Source organism: Stylophora pistillata, chromosome 7 (genome assembly GCF_964205215.1).
Source record: "Stylophora pistillata chromosome 7, jaStyPist1.2, whole genome shotgun sequence".
NCBI classification, from domain to species: Eukaryota; Metazoa; Cnidaria; class Anthozoa; order Scleractinia; family Pocilloporidae; genus Stylophora; species Stylophora pistillata.
In genome coordinates, this window is record NC_142525.1 from 29451249 (window position 1) to 29470437 (window position 19189).

At 37.9% G+C, this 19189-nt stretch overlaps 2 protein-coding genes and 1 long non-coding RNA gene across 3 annotated transcripts; all 3 read left to right on the top strand.

The window, feature by feature from the left end:
- The first annotated feature begins 155 nt into the window (after positions 1-155).
- On the top strand, positions 156-4534 carry LOC111320723 (uncharacterized). Its single transcript, XM_022923402.2, has 2 exons — positions 156-1253; positions 3988-4534. Exons 1-2 carry the CDS (start codon positions 501-503, stop codon positions 4087-4089), a joined length of 855 nt encoding a protein of 284 aa, XP_022779137.1. The 5' UTR covers positions 156-500; the 3' UTR covers positions 4090-4534.
- LOC148727392 (uncharacterized) lies at positions 1941-3414 on the top strand. Its single transcript, XR_015989950.1, has 2 exons — positions 1941-2056; positions 2825-3414. It is a non-coding gene; the product is annotated as an uncharacterized LOC148727392 (long non-coding RNA).
- Positions 4535-8223: 3689 nt separating the features above from the next.
- LOC111320750 (uncharacterized) lies at positions 8224-18601 on the top strand. The gene is given in 4 exon segments (XM_022923440.2): positions 8224-9070; positions 14202-14409; positions 16109-16125; positions 16127-18601. Coding segments are annotated over 4 exon segments (810 nt in total). The 5' UTR covers positions 8224-8590; the 3' UTR covers positions 16232-18601.
- The last annotated feature ends 588 nt before the right edge of the window (positions 18602-19189 follow it).

Genomic DNA, 19189 nt, shown 5'->3' on the forward strand with positions numbered 1-19189 from the left:
CTCCAGTCGCAATCGTTGGCGGAATGGCACCCAGTTCTACCTCAAAGACCGAAATCTACGAGGAAAGTATGCAAGAAATGATGAGCAAATCCAGGCCAAGCTTCTGGGAAAATGAAAATGAAGACAGACTCGTCAGAATTCATAAGAGGGTTCGGTTTCGTGTGTAAGGTTTTAATTGCGTTCAGCCCTCCCCCCACGCTATTATTATTTTTTTTTTCCTCTGTAACATACCAGACTATGTTGCAAGTCAACGTTGGTCGTATTGTGTAGTATTAATTCTTTGTTTAGTTGTTGTTGTAAGCAGAGAAGCTTTCGTAAATAAGAAGCCTGGATCCTCCCCTTACCCCCTCCCCTGTTATACAGACATCACAGCCTCAGCAGCCTTTCCCCTCCCCTAACGACTGGGGACTGGTTCCGGGAATTGAGAAGCGGAAACTTCTTTGATAAGTGAGCGGCAATCGAAATTTGCTATACTGAGGCGGTATATTTTGATATTTTTTATGATGCTCCGGATCTTGGGCTATTTTCAGATATTCTTGGTGGTTTCGAGGTTTATCCTTAACCTTTTAAATTTCGCTACGGCTGCGGTGTGCCTTTACTATTCAACTCCAACAGAAAACTGTAACGTTCGAAACCAAACGAACAACATACTTGGTCGGCAAGAGATCAGCAACACAGTAGACACAGTAGGGGCGCTGCTAGAAGATGGTAACTCCCTTTTGCTCCTTTCGATAATTGTATTTTGGAAAACATTTAAAGTGTGGAGGTATATTTGTGCAGTGATTCGTATTGGACACTTCTGGGTTTGGTGCGTTTTTTGCATCACCTTCGCTCTTTCGACTCTATACGTGAATATCATTCACGGCACAGACAGTACGGGAAACGTCAATGCGATGGCAATCGCACAGATCATCGAAATGCTTCTTCTCACGTTCCTGGCGAGTGCCATCAACTTCATTTCCCACGAAACGTACGTGAGATGGATCGAATCTCGATTCTCGGAGCAGACAAACACGCAACGTGTATTCATGCCACTTTTCCGACTCGTCCTTGGAGCATACTTCTTCAGAAATCTCGGTTTGTTTTTGTACGACACGGCCCTTGTGTCCATGAGCATCTCGCTGTTGAAGGGTGGGAGAGTGGAAGGAACGCGTGACTGGGACAGCTTGCTTCTTTTACTCAACGCAGCGTTCCGTGCCAGTTTCACGAAGTTCTTTTTTGAAAAGATGTTTAAGGAACAAAAACTTCCAAAGGTAAGACAAAATCGATAATCGGAAGGGTAAAAATGCTTTCATACAATGACGGGATATGACAAAACGCGGAGCCCTACTCTATGGAGTACCCTATGGAGTACCTTAATGGAGTACGAGTACCCCTTAAATTCATGTATTGGTCAAATAAAATATTTTATGAACATGGTGAATCGTTTAGATGTACATATCCTAAAATATATTGAGCTCACCAGCTCTCTGAATGTCACAGTTCGATACAATCCAGTTTTTTGGGGGACAGTTGACTAGGGCTCTCATGAGTTGGTTCCTCCATTTTGGTTTTACAGCTGTGTAATAAGTCCTTTGACGAGAAGACAAACAGCTCCATGCGATGAACAAAACCCACTGTTTCGATATCTGCACGAGGTAAAAGATTTAAGCTTACTGCATTCTCCAGATCAACAACCCCATGCCAGTCGGATTTATTTGCCGACCCGTCACTGTTTTTTTTTGGTTTGTTTACATACCTCAATTTTATTGCGCTACAAATAGATGGGTGAGGAGAAGCTCAGTTTAAAGATAGGGATTACCTTTTTAAGTCTCAACCTACAAATTTAAGCTTGTATCCTCATCGTTTCGCACATTTAAGAAACCCACGAAGCCATGTGTTACTAGATGGAGCGCCACACTTCTTACAGACGCCACACATAAACAAGTATTTGGAAGACGTAAAACCCATTGCAGAATGAAGGTTGTCCCTCCTTTTGGCCTCTTGAAGATCATATGAAAATAGATGGTAGTCGGCCTATTAACGATAACGTTCATGGATGCTAGCAACATTAAAGGTCGGCACACACGAGGGGACTAGTCCCTGCGACTAGTCCCAGCGACCAGTTTCATGCGACTAGTCCCTTCGTGTGAACTACACATTTCTGTGGTCGCAGGGACTAAAATTTGGTCCCTGCGACTGGTCGCACAAATTCAAACTGGTTTGAATTCGTGCGACCAGTCGCAGGGACTTGTCGCATGAAACAAATGTTTGTCCCTTCGTGTGAACTGTTTGTGCGAGCAGTCCCTGCGACTAAACGGTAAATAAGCCAATCACGGGTCAGTATGATGCGTGACTTCCGGTATTTGTAAACATTGCAGTTTCTTTGAATTTTCCCTGAATTCTAGATTTCTACAACTGAAGAATAAAAAACTATTTCTAGTTTTGTAAACATATACAGATGTCTTGGAGCCGTTTTGATGGAATTTATACCCTATTTTACTCTGTGTCTCTTAAAAATAAAAAAAACAAAACCAAAAACGGAACACGTAAAAGCATGAATAATCCGACTGAATAAGTGCAGTTCATTTGCGTTGTTTAATAGTGCTAGAATGAAAAGTTACCAAATTTTCATTGTCTTCGTGTAACGCACCAGACTAAGAAACATCTTTTGCCTCTTAATTTTCCTATGTTCTTGTGCAATTGAGTGGCCTCGTGTGAACGCCTTAAGGGACTAGTCCCTGCTACCGGTCCCCTCGTGTAAACCCTTCAAAGACTTGTCGCCGGGACTAGTCGCACGGACTAGTCGCAGGGACTAGTCCCCTCGTGTGTGCTGACCTTAAAGCTTTCCGTTGGAAGTGGTCAGCAGTTTAATGTTAATTTCAAGATGGCGGTCAATTCGTGTACTACATCGAACTGCGATAGTCGGAGAGCTGACAAGCTCAATATCTATCAGCATATGTACATCTAAACGATTCACCATGTTCATAAAGTATTTTATTTGACCAGTACATGACTGTTAGGGGTACTCCATAGGGTACTCAATGGAGAAGGGCTCCACGTTTTGTCATCTCCCTGCACTGACAATGAACAATATGAGAACATATTTATGAGAAGGTACCAATAGTACACAAGAACTGAAAATCTGAACCCTGTAGAAAGGGAGCATTTATTATCCATCGCATTAATGGGGATCGGAGGATTTATTTATTCATTTATTGTTTGTTTTGTTTTGTTTTGGGGCGGGATCAAATGATTTGTAGGGGGAACGGAGAGGAGAGGGGAATCAGTGGAAGTTAACAGAATGTGAATGGGGCACTGTGGAAAATTGACTACCAGTCAACTGCATATGGGGGGAATGATATGAACATTACAGAACGCCTTATTGGGAGATAGGGTACATTTAAACGTGACATAACCAAAATCCTACGAGGTCTCCCCCCCCGCCACCACCCACCCCTGGTAATAAATAAAGACCAGTCTCTAAGTCTGCCTTACTCCGCACAAGATAGTCCTTCCTATATCATTCCATTCCATCTTTTAACTCTGAACCATTCACGCAGTTACAGGTCATCCTTTGTTGCTAATTTTACTCACATTGATTTGTGCCATGCAGCTTCCAACAACCTCGTTCTCAGGGCCTTTTCCCTTTTTCCTCAGGCCCTGGGAACGAGGTTGGGCTTCCAATAAGCGGAGAGTATGTATGTTAAGTAGGCGTACATTTATTTACAACTAGCAAAAGAAGCCGTTAACGAAAAATCAAAGCTTACGAAAATTTGAACCAAATGCAAGCCATTTGGATGTTCCAATTTCCTCCTTACCGCCATTTTGGAATGCATTTGGTCTTACACATATTTGCAGCATTACTATCAAACGATAGCATTATCAAACAAATAATACAGTCAATTTGCCTTACAATTTCCTCATGCTGAACGCTGGCTTACCAATTAAAAAAATTTAGCTGTTTAGCGAATTGAAAGCCTCACAGTGTATTTTTAATATTGGCAGGTGTGCGCGGATGAAACGGAAATCTCAACAGGACCTGTGTTGTTAAGAGACCAGCTTGGTGGCTATCAAGAGATAGATGCCGCGTTTGGATTAGTAAACTGACAAACCTTTTGTGGTTTCGAGAAAGTTTGCCAGTTTTCCTGCTGGTGCTCACATACATGTCTGTTCTAGGGCCCTGTTTACAAGCAGGTAGGGTAACCCTAGTGCTAGGGTTACCCTGGCAGGAGGGTTACCCTAATGTTCCCACATTTCTTTTTTTTTTTTTCATCGACGTGTTTACAAGGCAGCTAGGGTCATATGTCAATGAAGTGCCGTATGCGAGGGCTAAAGGCATCGATTTCTCATCGGCTAAGAAGCTCAAAGAAAAGCTCGACCAAAAAATCGAGGATCTACAACAGCTGCAAGCCTCGAACCATACAAAAACTTCTAGTTCCTCCTGTTCTTCCCCTTGATTTGTAATGATCTTAGGTATAGCGCATTAGATCATATATCCAATGAATTTTGCGCTATAGAAATAATAAAATTATTAAATTATTATACGAAAAAATCTTTAGTCTTTATGCTTTCCACTTGTGCTCGAACAGCCAACAACAATGCATAAAACCATCCCTTCTTTCTCACATGAACTCTTCGTTAGATACGGTTTGTTTATGCTCAAGGGACACCAAGATGGCGGATAGTAACCGTTGCTAAGGTATTGGTCACGTGGGTGAAACCCACGGATTGAATGAAGGTGACGTGAGTTATCTAACTTACGGCCTTCACAACAATACAAACCCACCATCCCACCCCAGGGGAGGACATCCATCACACAGTAATCTCGTGTGTGGGAAATTAACGTCTCCTGCCCCAACCCTGCAGGAGACGGGACCTAAATTTATTCGTCCCTGTACGAGAAGACTAGAATATCTAGCCATTTCTTGATGTTATAGAAAGGTAGAAAATTGTTCTCAATTATTTTAAGACCTTGAGTGTTGGTCGAGCCGGGGCTCGAACCCTCGACCTCCTGCACAACAGTCCAGCGCACTATCCATTGCGCTAACTGGGCGGCGGTTCTCTTTTCCAGTTTAAAGATAGTTGTAAACATATCACGATTGAAAGCAATTTTCAGTTGGTTGTCGAAAGCAATCCGAGATTGCAGTGGTTTGTTTTACTTTGCTGCTCTGTGATTGGCCCAGAAAACTCGAGCCACTCTCTTAACCAATCAGATGCAAAATTGAAACCACTCACGACTTGGACGCCAGCGTTTTCCCGCGCTTTAGGCGGTTCAGTTGTTTTTACTTTGAGTTCATTGGGTATTTTCCTCTCTTCCGATTGGCTGTTGTGATTACTTTGTTTTTGGTGGTTTTGCGACACTCCATCGAATAGCACTTTTGCTTGAATGCGATTAATAATGGTAATTCACAACAGTAATTGAACTGAGTGGAGTACAATTTGGTCCGAAACATACGCGTGATTTCAAAATCAAGCGACCTCGGAGCGCTAGTTAGATTTGACATAATAAGCATGATTTCAGACCAAAATTGCATAACGCAAAGTTCATTGACCACTTTATTATATCCGATTAACAAATTTTAAATCGCTAAATTCAGTCACTCGAATATAAGATTTGTCTGGTGGTCTTTGGTCTCTACAATTATTTTATTGGTTCAGATTGAGCTGGTTTGTAACAAGTTCGGAAGATTGTCTTTCACTTTCCTGCAATTTGATTTGTCACTTGAAATAGACCTTGAAATCTGATTGGTTTTTGTGTTTTGGTGAAGCTTTTTCCTTGGTTGGGAAAAAGATGCGATTTAGAGCAAAAAGTGGCGCAATTCGTGAATAAATCGCGCCGATGAGAGCCAATCAGAGAGCAAAGACCATCAGTGATTTCGAAATTGATACAAGAAATGGATGAACTACTTTATTTTTCACTAACAATTCTGTAGAGTTGCAATCAAACAGCTGATTGAAATCCGACACGTGTAATCGGACGTTTACGTCAGCGAATCACTTTTAGTGTGCTCAGATGAAACGACTAATCATTGAATTGATTTACAGTTACCATGGTTATGGCATACCATCCCAAGCTGCGGATTTTGCTGAATGTAAGAGGCTGTTTCTAGAGCTTTTCAGTTTGCATCTGTCAAAGATTGTAATGATTAAGTGTTTGAATTACTAGCCCTTTTGAAATGAATATATTTTGGTTATGGTTATAATGGTTGTAGGGATAATTTTGTAAAGCGCCTTTAACAAGCAGTGGATGTATGCACCATATAAATGAAATTTTGTTATAATAATGATAATAATAATAACAATAATAACAATAATAATGATCATGATGATTATTACTATTATTATTATTATTATTATTATTAATATTATCAGAAACTGGAAACAGGACTTCGTGCCGTCTAATTCGGTCTGTAATCACACTTGTGATTGATATGTCAGACTCCTACTTCGAGGTCGTCCGATTCGGTTTATCACTCTCATAATTAATTCATAATTAATTAATAATTAATTAATAATTAATTAATAATTAATTAATAATTAATTCATAATTCGTGGTCGTCCGATTCGGTTTATCACTCTCATAATTACAGACGAATTGGACTCCACTCTGTCCTATTACCATTTTTTATACAAAGTTGACGAAAACGCGATTTAGCGAGCCCGGATTATGTGACTTCTTAATCACATTTGAGCTCGATCAGTAGACCAAGATTTTATTTGTGGTTTGCTCGGGTATAGTATCTCATTGGGTTCTTTTCTACAACAAGAACACGAACACTTTCCGGCAATTCTAGACCTCAGGCAATTTCTTTCAAGAAAAATATTTATCATACAAAGCTTCACTGATTTATAGAAAATCAGAAGTGGGGTGTGATGTCCTGTTTAGATGTTTACATGTAAAACAGATTGGACTGTGACGACTAACGTTTTTTTTGGACTGAGGCTCGGCTGATTATGAATAACTTACAACTCTGACTCCGTTGGTTAAGATCCGCTTCCCGTTCCAGTTGCCTAGTCTCCCGTTCCAATGGCTCAATAAGTTTATGAATAGCTACTGAAAATTAAAAACCTATGTTAGGCAGAAACGAAAACCAAATAGAATAGTTGTTAAAAATTAAAATCTTAGGGTTTAAGTATTTAAACATTTGATTTGTGGTGGTGCCTTATGGTATTATTAAATTAAGACAACGTAGATATGGATGTTTTTTAAGTACAGTGAGAATAAAAAGAATTTGCTTTGGCAGCCGATAGTATGCAAATTGGCCGAACCGTTTCCAGAGGCGACTTTCGAGGCTACCACTTTTTTGAACAACTGAATTTAAAATCCAACAGAATTTAGGTGGCTCGTTGATTATAATCATGGAATTTTGTATTTATTAAATTTTTTTGCGAACGTAGAAAAAAAAATTCCTTTCCACTGCAATGACCTCCAATTTTAAAACTCTTTCATCAGAGTTGGTTGACATCACAGTGCAGCATTTGTAAAATTTTACAATAAGCCAGACTGAATCAGAAACATTTAGCGAAGGCTTTGTCTTCCCCAAGTCAATCTACTATTGTTATTAAAATGCCAGTTACCAACCGAGATCCTTGGAAACTGAGCGAAAGCACTCGAAAGTATACTCTTAAAAATATTGGATCAGTCCCACTCCGAAACAAAATATCAAAAACTTCTTGAATCTATTATTGCTATGGTACCACCTTATCGTAACGATAAGCAGCGGGGGAGGCAGTTAAAGTTGGTATTCCAAAAATGAGTTTTGAATCTAGAACAGTCTAAGTATCAATTGCCTGGACGAACGATAACAAATATTGAATTTGTTTTCTTTGAAAAACTTCAGGCCTCGGAAAAGGTGAAGAAAAAATAAAGGGGGAAAGATGATTATCCGCAGATTTGAGAGACACATGAATAGAAAAGAGCGAAACCGTTCAAATAACTGAGAAACGACGATTAAGTACAAGGTAACAATTGCTTATTCAGTGTGGAATGTTCAAGGCTACGTACTAGTCGACAACCTATACCAATAAAAATCGAATTTTCTTGGTCTCTTTTATTGTTAAGGAAAACATTTTGTTATCTTTTGAACACCTTCCTTTTTTCCCTTGCTTTGAAATGGTGTATTGTTGGATGTATCGGCGCGTCTTTCCGGATATTTCATGTATGACGAATCTTGTTAGATGAGTTAAAAATATCCAAATATTTCCCAATACTCAAGGGACAACCAGTGACAACTGTCACGGCACATGCGTTGTTTGTCTCTTTCTCAGAGGGAAAAATTGGCTGCTCATTTCCGTTTATACTAACAGACTTGTTTACAAATTTTTGAATTGGAGTCAGTTGTCACCAGCAGAGAGCTTTATGAAGATGTCTTGGACGCTAAATACGAGAGTAACAGCCGTGTCCAAATACCAAAGATTTCATTGAATGTTCCGTCACAAATCGAGGCTGTGTTCGATTCGAATTTTCTCGCGCATTCACAGTGCCTGGTTCAAAAAGACCACGACCCATTATTTCGACCTCGCATGATTCTCGCAAGGTTTCAAGACGTTTTGCGGCTCCGTTTGAATCTTCATCAACGTGGTCAATTCTCAATGTGTCTGAGCGCTTATGCGGGCAACAGAAGTGGGAGTCCCCTTGGCATGGAGTAGAAGCCGTCGACAGTCGTTTTACTGCAAGGAACTCGTAATTCGGTTCCCTGTTTCGTTGTGTCTCCTTGTTTTGTTAATGCCCTTCACTCGGACTGCAATATCGGGTGTTGACGGAGAGATCGATAGCAAGAATCGCAGTTGTGGAATGCCACTAAACACCTCTAAGAAATGCTGGACTGAAGCAGCTTGTATTCGTGTTAACTGCATGAACCGCGCGGAAGATGCCTCGCACCGCTTGGAATTTTGTTCACATTTGAATGTAGTTTTGAAGAATAGAACTATTTGCCAAGAGTGGCCAAACATAAGCTTAATACAACAGAAGGACAACGAGGCTGAAAGAAACTACAATAATTTTGAAGGAATAATACAGCGTATCGATTGTGGAGAAAATTGGGAAACGCACACATACTCAGCAGCATCAACATGCCGCGGCTGTCTGGTAGGTAATTTAAACGAACAAATTTACATTATGTTCTTTTAATGAAGGACACAAACGCTAAATGATTGCAGTTCTTTGTATATTTGTCGTGGTTCACTGTATGCTCTATAGGCTAAATTACTCTAGAAACTTAGCGACCGTTTATACTGAATTTCACTGTGCTTGATAACGCCGGTTGTAAACTACAACGTGAAAATAACGTCAAATCCCTTTAGTCGCACGGGGGCCATTAGTTTACGGCGATTGAAAAGGATTTTTTTTTTTTCACTCCTTGAATTAATTAAATTCTCTTTTAAGAAATAAGAAAGAACAGCGGAACTCAGCCTTTGTTTATCAGTTTTGTTATCATTCAGTTGTTTTGATGATGAACAGAGCGTGAAAAATCACTGCGAGCTTCGTTTGTGACGTCCTCTTTCGGCTCGATAATTTAGGCACGCTCCTACCTGTTAAAGACGTTTGAGTTCTGTGAATGGAGTTAAAACGAATTAAAACGGAAAGGGTTCTATTTGTACATTTGCTTTTTTACCTCGTTTATTCGTAAACTCACAAGCAGGTGGAAAGGAAATTCCAAACTTCCCTGCTGCTTCAAATCACGTCGCATTCTTATTCGGAGCTGTTTTTGCGTCAGGTAAAATACGACAAAATGAGGAGAGTAAATACATAATTTAATTGTTCCGGAAAATCGTTTTTCCTCGGTGTATTTAGGCCAAACAACGGCAAAATCACATTCATTACATTTCATATTGAAAAGGCTTATAATTGACCACATTATAGGCACGATAATTTAGGTTTTTTTCCATGAACTATTATCTTCGTTCGTGACTCGATCGTTCGCGCAGTTTTAACCGCGCAGCTGATATGAATTGATATGGCTTCCTCGTCTCACAGTAGAAGACAACATTCCCCATGAGCGCTCTTGAATAGAATAGGATTAAAGAAATGTCACAAACGCGGCCTAAAGACTATTTAACAGCATCAACAATCTCCAAGTGCTATCGCTTCTAATACTGTTTTAACCTTCACATTGTCTGCCGTCTTTGTTCAACCGCAAGGTCTTCACAAACAATAAAAAATATCCGTGTTAATAAATTCGCTCCTCTTCAACGGCAAACAGATGCACAGCGCAGTTCTTAAAGATAGGTTATTTCCATAAAAAATATGGCTATTGGAGAATGCAAAATACGCGGGACCATTACACCCTGCTGTTAAGAGCGCTCTTTTGTTGTACAGCAAAATATTTTATCTCTGTGTTTGATGTCCTCGCTAAAAATTATTCTTGGGTAAATGTTTGATCAACTTAAACTATTTTTAGGACACTTGGCTAAAAATGTTTCTCCTTTTTTTTTTCGATTTGCACGCCAGCTATCAGGTGAAGTACAATGTTTAAAGTGTTGTGCGTGCGTCAATTCTTACGAGCAGGAACGCAAACGCATGTAGGTTGTATTTGAAGAAGCAACAATGTTGTGTTTGCATTCTGTCTTCTGGCGTTCATATCTTTGTTTGGATTTGAGGAGCAATCAAAATTACGATGTTTGAAATTTTCAGCGTAGCTCCAGTGTTTTCGAACGTAATCGATTTTTCTTAAATAAGGATCGAAATAATTTTTTTTGCAGAAACTCTTGATAATATTTGTAACTAAGATCAAGTAGTGGTATGCAAATCTTCTGTATTTGTCGAACAATTAGAGACTAGCTGTCAAACAAAATTTTTTAATAGGATGAAGCGACGAAGAGCCACTTTCTTCTTGACATCTAGTAAATGGAACAGAGATGCTGTTATTTATGGAATTAAGTTATCACCAAATTCTCCTGAAGTAAGGCGAAACAAAATCTGAATATCTGGAAAAAAGAAGAAAAAAATAACAAATTTACAAGGATGAATTCATAGATTTACATAAGTCACAGTATATACTTTTATTCAGTATATTTGTAATTTGAGAGAATTTTGATTGTGAAATACATGCACAACATTTGTGCTGTCCATTTGGTCATAGTCTTCTTAATTTACATAAGTTTTGTATTACATTTAAGTACTGTATTTAAAATTTTTGCATCCATCATGTGCAAAATTGATTACTCCATTCAAAGATTTAAACCTCTTTAAATTCACTAGATTTAAACCTTAAACCACTTTAAAGCCACCCACTACATTTAAACTAGTGAAGTCGCAATTTACTTTTCTCTTCACCTGCCTTCTACAATTAAAAAAAAAAAGATTAGAATTTATCAGTCATCTTTTGTGTAAAAAATTGTGATTTTAATTCGCTAGTTTAGGGAGCAATAGATCACAAATTTTATTTCTCAAGTAAACCTTTCAATTTAAATTTTTTTCCCTTTTCTGATTCAGTAAAAAAAAACTAATATTTTATGCTAATGATTATGGGATGGTAATCTTATCTCAACAAAGATCAAATTTTATGGCCTTCCAGGATAAAAAATTTTAATACTCTCAAAATTAATTGTGTATAGTGTCAATATTCTCAACTTTCTGTACTTGTTATTTTAGTTAATGTACAATTACAATAAATGATTAATTTTTTTGTATATCTTTCTCTAAATTTATCCCGAGCTTTGCAGAGAATTCTATCAAGCTCTGCTGTCGGTGTAATAAATTGAAATCAACATGTTTGTGCTGGGTATGCATTGTACCCATTAAATTTCCATGTACAAGTACATAAGAACCCTTGGAGAAAAAGACAGTTGGAATAATAATACCAAAATAAAATTGCAACAGCTTGTTATTCTAAAAAACAAAGCTGCCCTTCTAGTCTAAAAATTCAGCCATCAGACAGTGAAAATTTGAAACCATTGTTATCCTAGTGGTTCTTATTGTCATATAGAGCCTGTGCACTTAATATTATACTCGTCTATCAGTAAGGAGGTTGTGTGCATCTTTTAATGGCGTCAAGAGGTTTAAGGGCAAAGACTTAAAACATCTGTTTTGACTTGATTAAAATAATGTTCAGCCTTTTATTTCATTGGTGGGCTATAAATTATGTATTATTCAACCCTCAGGGAACTTGTTCCATTTCTTTAATAGTAATGCAAGAAAGTCTTATTTAAAGTTGAGAAATATAAGCAGAATACAAAAAATTATTTCAAACTGTAGAAAGTGAAAATACCGCTTTTTCATAATGATGATAATAATTAGACTAAATAATTTTATGTATAATATGAATGTTTATATATTTTCTCTTTGTCGGTGCACATATAAGCTATTTCAAGTGAATCATTATCCACAGAATAATGGTTCTATTAGACAATTTGGTCAGAAGATATATGTCAACAGTCAACAGATGGAATAAGAATTAAAAGACAGTGTTTTTGTTTAAAAGGTCACCTTTCTTGGTGCTTCTCTTTTCTTCAGGGTCACATACTGTAGGATTTCAAACACAGACTTCAGCTTTTATCACAATGAGTCTATTGATTAACTTTTTACACCCTAGCATCAGTATACAAGTTCTCCATTCTGTTCTTGGTATATTTTGTATGGTATTTACAAGGGGAATTCGTCGAACAATTAACCCTTTAGCTTCCAAGATCTGATTGTTAACTCTTCTCTCAAGCTGCCATATGTTTCCTTGTAAAATTAGTTACAAAAATTGATGTTAGATCAAGGTAACAGCTTCTACCTGATAAGTTGGAGTATTCTCATTACCTGTCTGCTAGATAATGTTTAGATGATATAGGGAGAAGTTACACATTCAACACTCCTGGGAGTTGAAGAGCTAAGAGTACCCTGAGTTTGTGATCATTTCCTTTGTTTTTGTGATCTTGATGCTTGATTCATGGCCGATACTTTGCAAAGAAATTACACTTAAGGTGCTTATTACTCTTTGGGGTTCAAGGTTTAAGAAAATAGGTGGGCCAATTTTTTGATAATTGTAGGATGGGAATGCCCAACAGCAATTCCAGACAGGATGGTACAAAATGTGGAGCCCTCTTCTGGATCTCCTCCTGGACCCCCTTCTGGACCCCCTCTGGATCCCCTTAACTAGATTAAGAAAGGATGATAACATTAAATACCTGGTGCAACTTGAGAGGTTGTCATCAAAGTGGCATTTCATGCTACAAACATTTGCCTGAATCTTCAAAAAGTGCCACTTGAAATGTTAATTCTTTCTTTTCCTCCAATCAACTGATCAGATTATTCTGCCATTTTGATTGCATCATCTCATGTCTTTGGCTACCACCACTGACCAAAAAAAATTGTGGTCACCAAACACGGAGCTCTGTGGTGGAATGCTGGAAGTTAAGGTGTGTGATTGTTTGGCAAGAAAATGTTGTGATTGTTTATCGATGGCTTCAGGAATGTCAAGATTGCATACGAATGTGCAAAAATTACACACCTACCTTCAACATTCCACCATAGAACTCTGTGTATGGATGACCACAATTTTTTTGGTCAGCGGTGGTAGGCAAGGACATGAGATGATGCAATCAAAATGTCAGAAAAAATCTGATCAGAGTAGCCGATCAGAGGAAATACCGGAAGTTTTGTAGCCTTGTGCCGAGGTCCCCACTCTAACTTATAAACAAAATGGCACCCACGATAGCACGTGGGAGAATTAACATTTCTATTAGGCAAATGATTGTAGTATCATGATGAAATGCCACTTGATGATGACCTCCTAAGTTGCACCAGGTATTTATTGTTTTCATCCTTTCTTTATCTAGTTAGGGGGTCCAGAAGGGGGGTCCACAATTTGTACTGTCCCATTGCAGACTTCTGTCATGCCATGCACAGTGGAATAGTCTCTGATTGTCAAATACAACTGTTTGTCTCACCTTAAGAAGAAATCTGAATATTTTTCTTTTCATTTTGATGAGTGATCCACGTCAAGAAGAAGTACATGGATTGTGGAAGAAATGCATTTGAACTAACGTATCTATTTTAATTATGGTGCAAGATTTTTGTGCAAGATTTTTTGTGATTAAAATTTTACGAAGTACAATGTTAGACTATACTGGAAAGTTCCATAAAATTTAATTGGCAATGTTAGAGATAAAAAGCCATTCAAAACTGTTTAACTGCAATGCATGAAAAGCTGTATAAAAAGAATTAAATAGTGTTTAAAACTAGAGCAGTAGTTCACATTAACACAGTTATTATTTGACCATTATTCCCACAGGAAGCCTATAAGAACTGGATTTGCTACACAAAAATTTCTGAAGCTATTGCTGAAATGGAAGCTGATTACAAGACCCATCCGAGAAAGCAATGTTTAGAGTTTTGTGAGACTGTGTTGCGGAGGTGCCCTTATCTTCCACCAAACCCACCAAACGATAAAGACTGGGTACAAATTGGATATTCTGCTTTTAACTGCAATAATGCTGAAGGTTTGTATCACACACTAGGGACCTTAAGCAGTCAGGACAGCAACGCCAAGGAAGACTTCGATTAAAAAATGAATTTCTACTCTTAGTTAGAATTTTAAGAATGGCTGCATGAGCTTACTGTCTCATATGACACCTCAGCTCAACTTCAGCATGACGTATAAAAGCAGCGTTGAGTTCCAAATGGAAATTAAAATAATTTGCCGTCGCGGTTTCGGTTGGCAGACGACGCAAATTTTGGCGATTTCATGTTGTTGTTTTGCATAGGACGGCTAAGAAATGTACACAGTTTCAAAATGCACGTGCTGAGCTATTGTTCTGCCAATAAGATCTCTTGTTTTTCCATGTCCTCGTTGCCATTGTGGTTGCTTAAGGTCCCTAATGTGTTTATAAAGGAGAATGATCATGCTCCTAGGGAGTCTAAGTTCAGGGCTGTGATCTAGCAGTGCCCGGTGGCCCCTGGCACCTTACTTTTGCTCTTGAGTGACTCAGGAATCTTACTTTTTTCATAAAAAAGCATATACTGGGCACACCCTGGATTTCACAGTTTCAGAGCATTGGGCTCCCTTCAATTTTTCTTAGAGCACAGCCTTGAAGTTTAAGTATTCTCCCTGTGGATGTTTTAAAAAAAATTTTGGACAGAGATGTTTAAAAAGGTTATTCTATGAGGTAACCCCTTAGAGTCTAAAGTGAAACTACATCTCTAAAGTACGAGTCTAAAAAAGTTTGGACAGAGATGTTTAAAAGGGTTATTCTATGAGGTAACCCCTTAGAGTCTAAAGTGAAACTACATCTCTAAAGTACGAGTCTAAAAAAGTTTGGACAGAGATGTTTAAAAGGGTTATTCTATGAGGTAACCCCTTAGAGTCTAAAGTGAAACTACATCTCTAAAGTACGAGTCTAAAAAAGTTTGGACAGAGATGTTTAAAAGGGTTATTCTATGAGGTAACCCCTTAGAGTCTAAAGTGAAACTACATTGTAAGACCACGAAAATGACGTGGTCAGGGTGGGAACTAGAACCTTGTAATCTAGAGTCAGGAGAACTAAACAATTCACCACTGCTTCTCCCCATTATTCACCTTAAGTAAAATACTACATCCCTTAGAGATTGTTCACTGACAAGTAACAACCGAAAAAAGTGTTTTGCTTAAATACTAGCGGACATTGAGAAACTCCTTCCATGCCTGTTACTTTTCAATGGCAGGGAGCCTCCCACCTTTCACCTGGCTCCACCATAATGAACAACTGATGGAGTGTTATACGTAAAAGCTTTGAATTAATCAACTTTGACTAAAACTCTTCAACTTACCATGAGATGCTTTTAACATGTTGATGGCAGAAAACTGCCCCATCATTTTATTTAACTCCACACTGTAGCTTGATAATAGCACCCCTTTCAACCAAATTTATCCTCATGGGGCTTGTTTTGAGTTTGTCACCCTTCCCAGGTGATATTCAGCCCTCATGTTGCGACATGGGTGAAACTTTGTGTTTGGTTCATGTTACCTCTTCCTGTCAGAGAGTGAAATTCTCTTTTGCCACTGAGAGTAGTTTGTAACTGGGAAGGTTCAAGAACATTCATTGTGTTCTGAATTATTCAAATATCTCAAAATAAACAGTTTAATTTACATGTATGTTTTGGTTCATTGTTTATTATGCACTGTTACTGTTAGTGACAAGTGTTTTTATTTTCTTCCAACAGAATTGAATGAAGGCAACGTCGGATGATAAGCATTGTCAATTAAATTATTTTGATCCAAGGGAGAAATGCAAGCAGAACACAAAACTACCTCAATCTACACAGGAAGCCCAAGCTCACTACTAGAAAAGCGAACGCGACTTACCACGTCCACTTTTCTAGTAGTGAGCTTGGGCTGCCTGTGCAATCTACAGTTACTACTGACAGTAACCCCAAGAACAGTATCACCCAATAACTCATCATCAATCCCTAAAAGTAATGATGGTAGATAATATTGACTCTAGATTTTCTGATTAGATTACTTTCCTCCATGAAAAATATTGTTCTGTAAATTTTTTTTTAGGATTTGTGGATTGGTAGCCATTGCATACTATAACTATGTAGCTGGTAGCACTGTGAGAAATTTTTCCTGAAGTAATAATATTTTATGAGACAATCACAATACTGCATGAATTAAGACTCTAAATTAAGTATTGATTTTAAGAAGAAAATTACTTTTGAAACAGTGTGACAGTTGCTATGAACTTGGCTAATGCTACTCTTTACTAAACATGTATAATAGGGACCAAGACCAATGTTGGCACCAATATTTTTATAACTAGACTCAAATTTGGAGACAAAGCTCCTATGTTTATGAAAGGGAAGATATGTGACCAAGCCCTCTGGCAAGAAATATTCATACTCTAGCAGGGCTTGACACTAACTTTTCAACTTACTAGCCAAGTGGCTAGTGACAACTTAGATGTCACAACAAAATCAGTTTGTGTACTTGCCAAACTGGTCAGTGGAAATCGAAAACCACTAGCCAAAACTGAATTTCTACTGTTAGTGTCAAGCCCTGCTCTAGTCTAAAAGTTTAAAAGGCTTGTACACTATTGCACTAAAACAAGAGATGTAAATATTCATGTAAATGAGCATGAATACGTGAGTATTATGTAAAGCAAAATATCATATTCCTCATTTTGTCATTTTATTGTTTTTATTTATTCCACATTGGATGTCCCCACAGGCATTAAACAAATTTTATGTTAAGAATTCTTTAGCTCTGAAATACAGTATTGCTGTTGTTTTGATTCTTCTTCTCTTGCTTAAAAATCAAGGTACACTAAGAAATGGGCCTAAGTGCAGAGAAAAGTTTGTCTTGATTGGTGAAACAACCTTCCTGGCTAGAGCCAAAGGAGATGGAAACATAGTTTGTGCCATTTTTCAAATTATGTAAGAGAATAATTTATATCTTTAATATTATTATAACAAAGAATTTAAAATCTTCCTAAGCTTTATTTATTTCCACTCACACAAGCAAACAGTAAGAGTAGTAGCTAACAGAAATTAACATCAAGATAAATGATTTTGTCGTCGCTGCACTTCATTTGCTTTTATTGCTTAATTTTGAAAAGACATTATTAATTCAATTGGGATTAATTTCTTTAACTTATGTATTATAAAACAGATTTACCAATATAATGATTTTTAATGGTGAACAGATGGGATGTAAGTCTTCTTTATATGGTGCAGCAGTTAAAGTAGGTGAAGTAAAGTAAAAGACTCTACAGTGCACTTGCACGGTTAAGAATTTTACACCAATGCAGATGTAAAGGACAATGCAGGGTTTTATTGTGACTGGAGCAGGGGTTTCACTAAAAGTATATTATTACACGACTCGGGCAGTCAGAGGGCCAATAACTAAAATCAACCAATCAAAATGCTCTATTGCCAGTCCTATATTCTCTAATTATTGGACCAGGCACTGTCCCGAATGGTCCCGAATGGTACCACACTTGTGTCCCTTTGAACTTCAGTCGTATAATAAATCTCTTATTGACCAAGCTTGCTCGGGACCATACTGGAAGAAAATCGGCCCTCAGTCTTTTTTGTACGGACCGAGCACAGCGAGGTCCATACTGTCAAAACCTCAGGCCGATTTTCTCCCAATACGGCCCTCACGCTTGGTTAATAAGATATATTTACCAGCTGGGGTCTAATGCAGCCTATAAGACCACTCACCACCATCTGGTTAGCTTGCTAGCTGGGTCTCATGTTTGTGTTTTGCCTTATGGTCCCGCTTTGGTCGTAGCCATCAGCAACTGCTTATGGAAAAAGTTATTGAAACCCATAGATTGCATAGTGCTGAAGTGATGTAACTGTACCAGAATTGTCTAGTTAATAAAATATATTTTATATATAATATATATGGAATTGTACATATTTCTGAAACAATAAAACTTCACTCTGAATGTGGAGCCTGGAAATTTGGTTTGCTGTGCAAATCAAGCATTTTGCTACTAATTTAATTTCATATTTAAAGTATCCACTGAAAACTTATATGAAGGATAGGTGTTATTCAGTTTCTAAACTAAGCCCTGCATAGTTTTGCTGTTTCTTCATTGCATCCATAAATGACAATTTTGTAGTAGTGTGCAGTTGTAGGTTTAAAAATTCTGTGATAACATGTAAGCTTGTAACATTGCTTAAAATACAAAGTTCAAACATCTGCCAGCTTATTGAAACATTCATGTTTTCATTTGTGTATGCACACAAGCACTGACTGTCATCGACTTAATGTTAAATGTATAATAATACAAAACTTGGATCTGAGCAACTGTGCAGGTACCCCTCCCCTCCCCTAGCCCAATGTTGACCCTAACATGTTATCAGTTGACTGTGTTCGGTTACAGGAGGGGTTAGTACACAGTTGCCCAGACACTGAAATTGATTCAAGAATTTTTTACCCTCATTTTTCTCCTCAATGGAATGAATTAAAGTCACAAATAGCTTCTCTGTTGCATTGCATTTAATGATTAGCCATGTCAGTAAGCAGGCAAGAAGAAACAAATCTGTTTCCAGACTAGCTATGCCAGTAGGAGAGATACAATTATCTTTGCTGCCTAGGGTTATCCCTATCCCAAATTGCTTCTAATCTAGTCTGCATATGTATTTTGAAACTTCCAGGTAACCTTCTTTAAAAACATTGTAATGGAGTCGTTAAACATTCCAAATTTGAATTTTAAAGACAGTCCAAACAAAGAACACAGTTTTCCCCATGAAAAAAAAAATCCTTTTATTCTAAGCTTGTTCGTCATGATG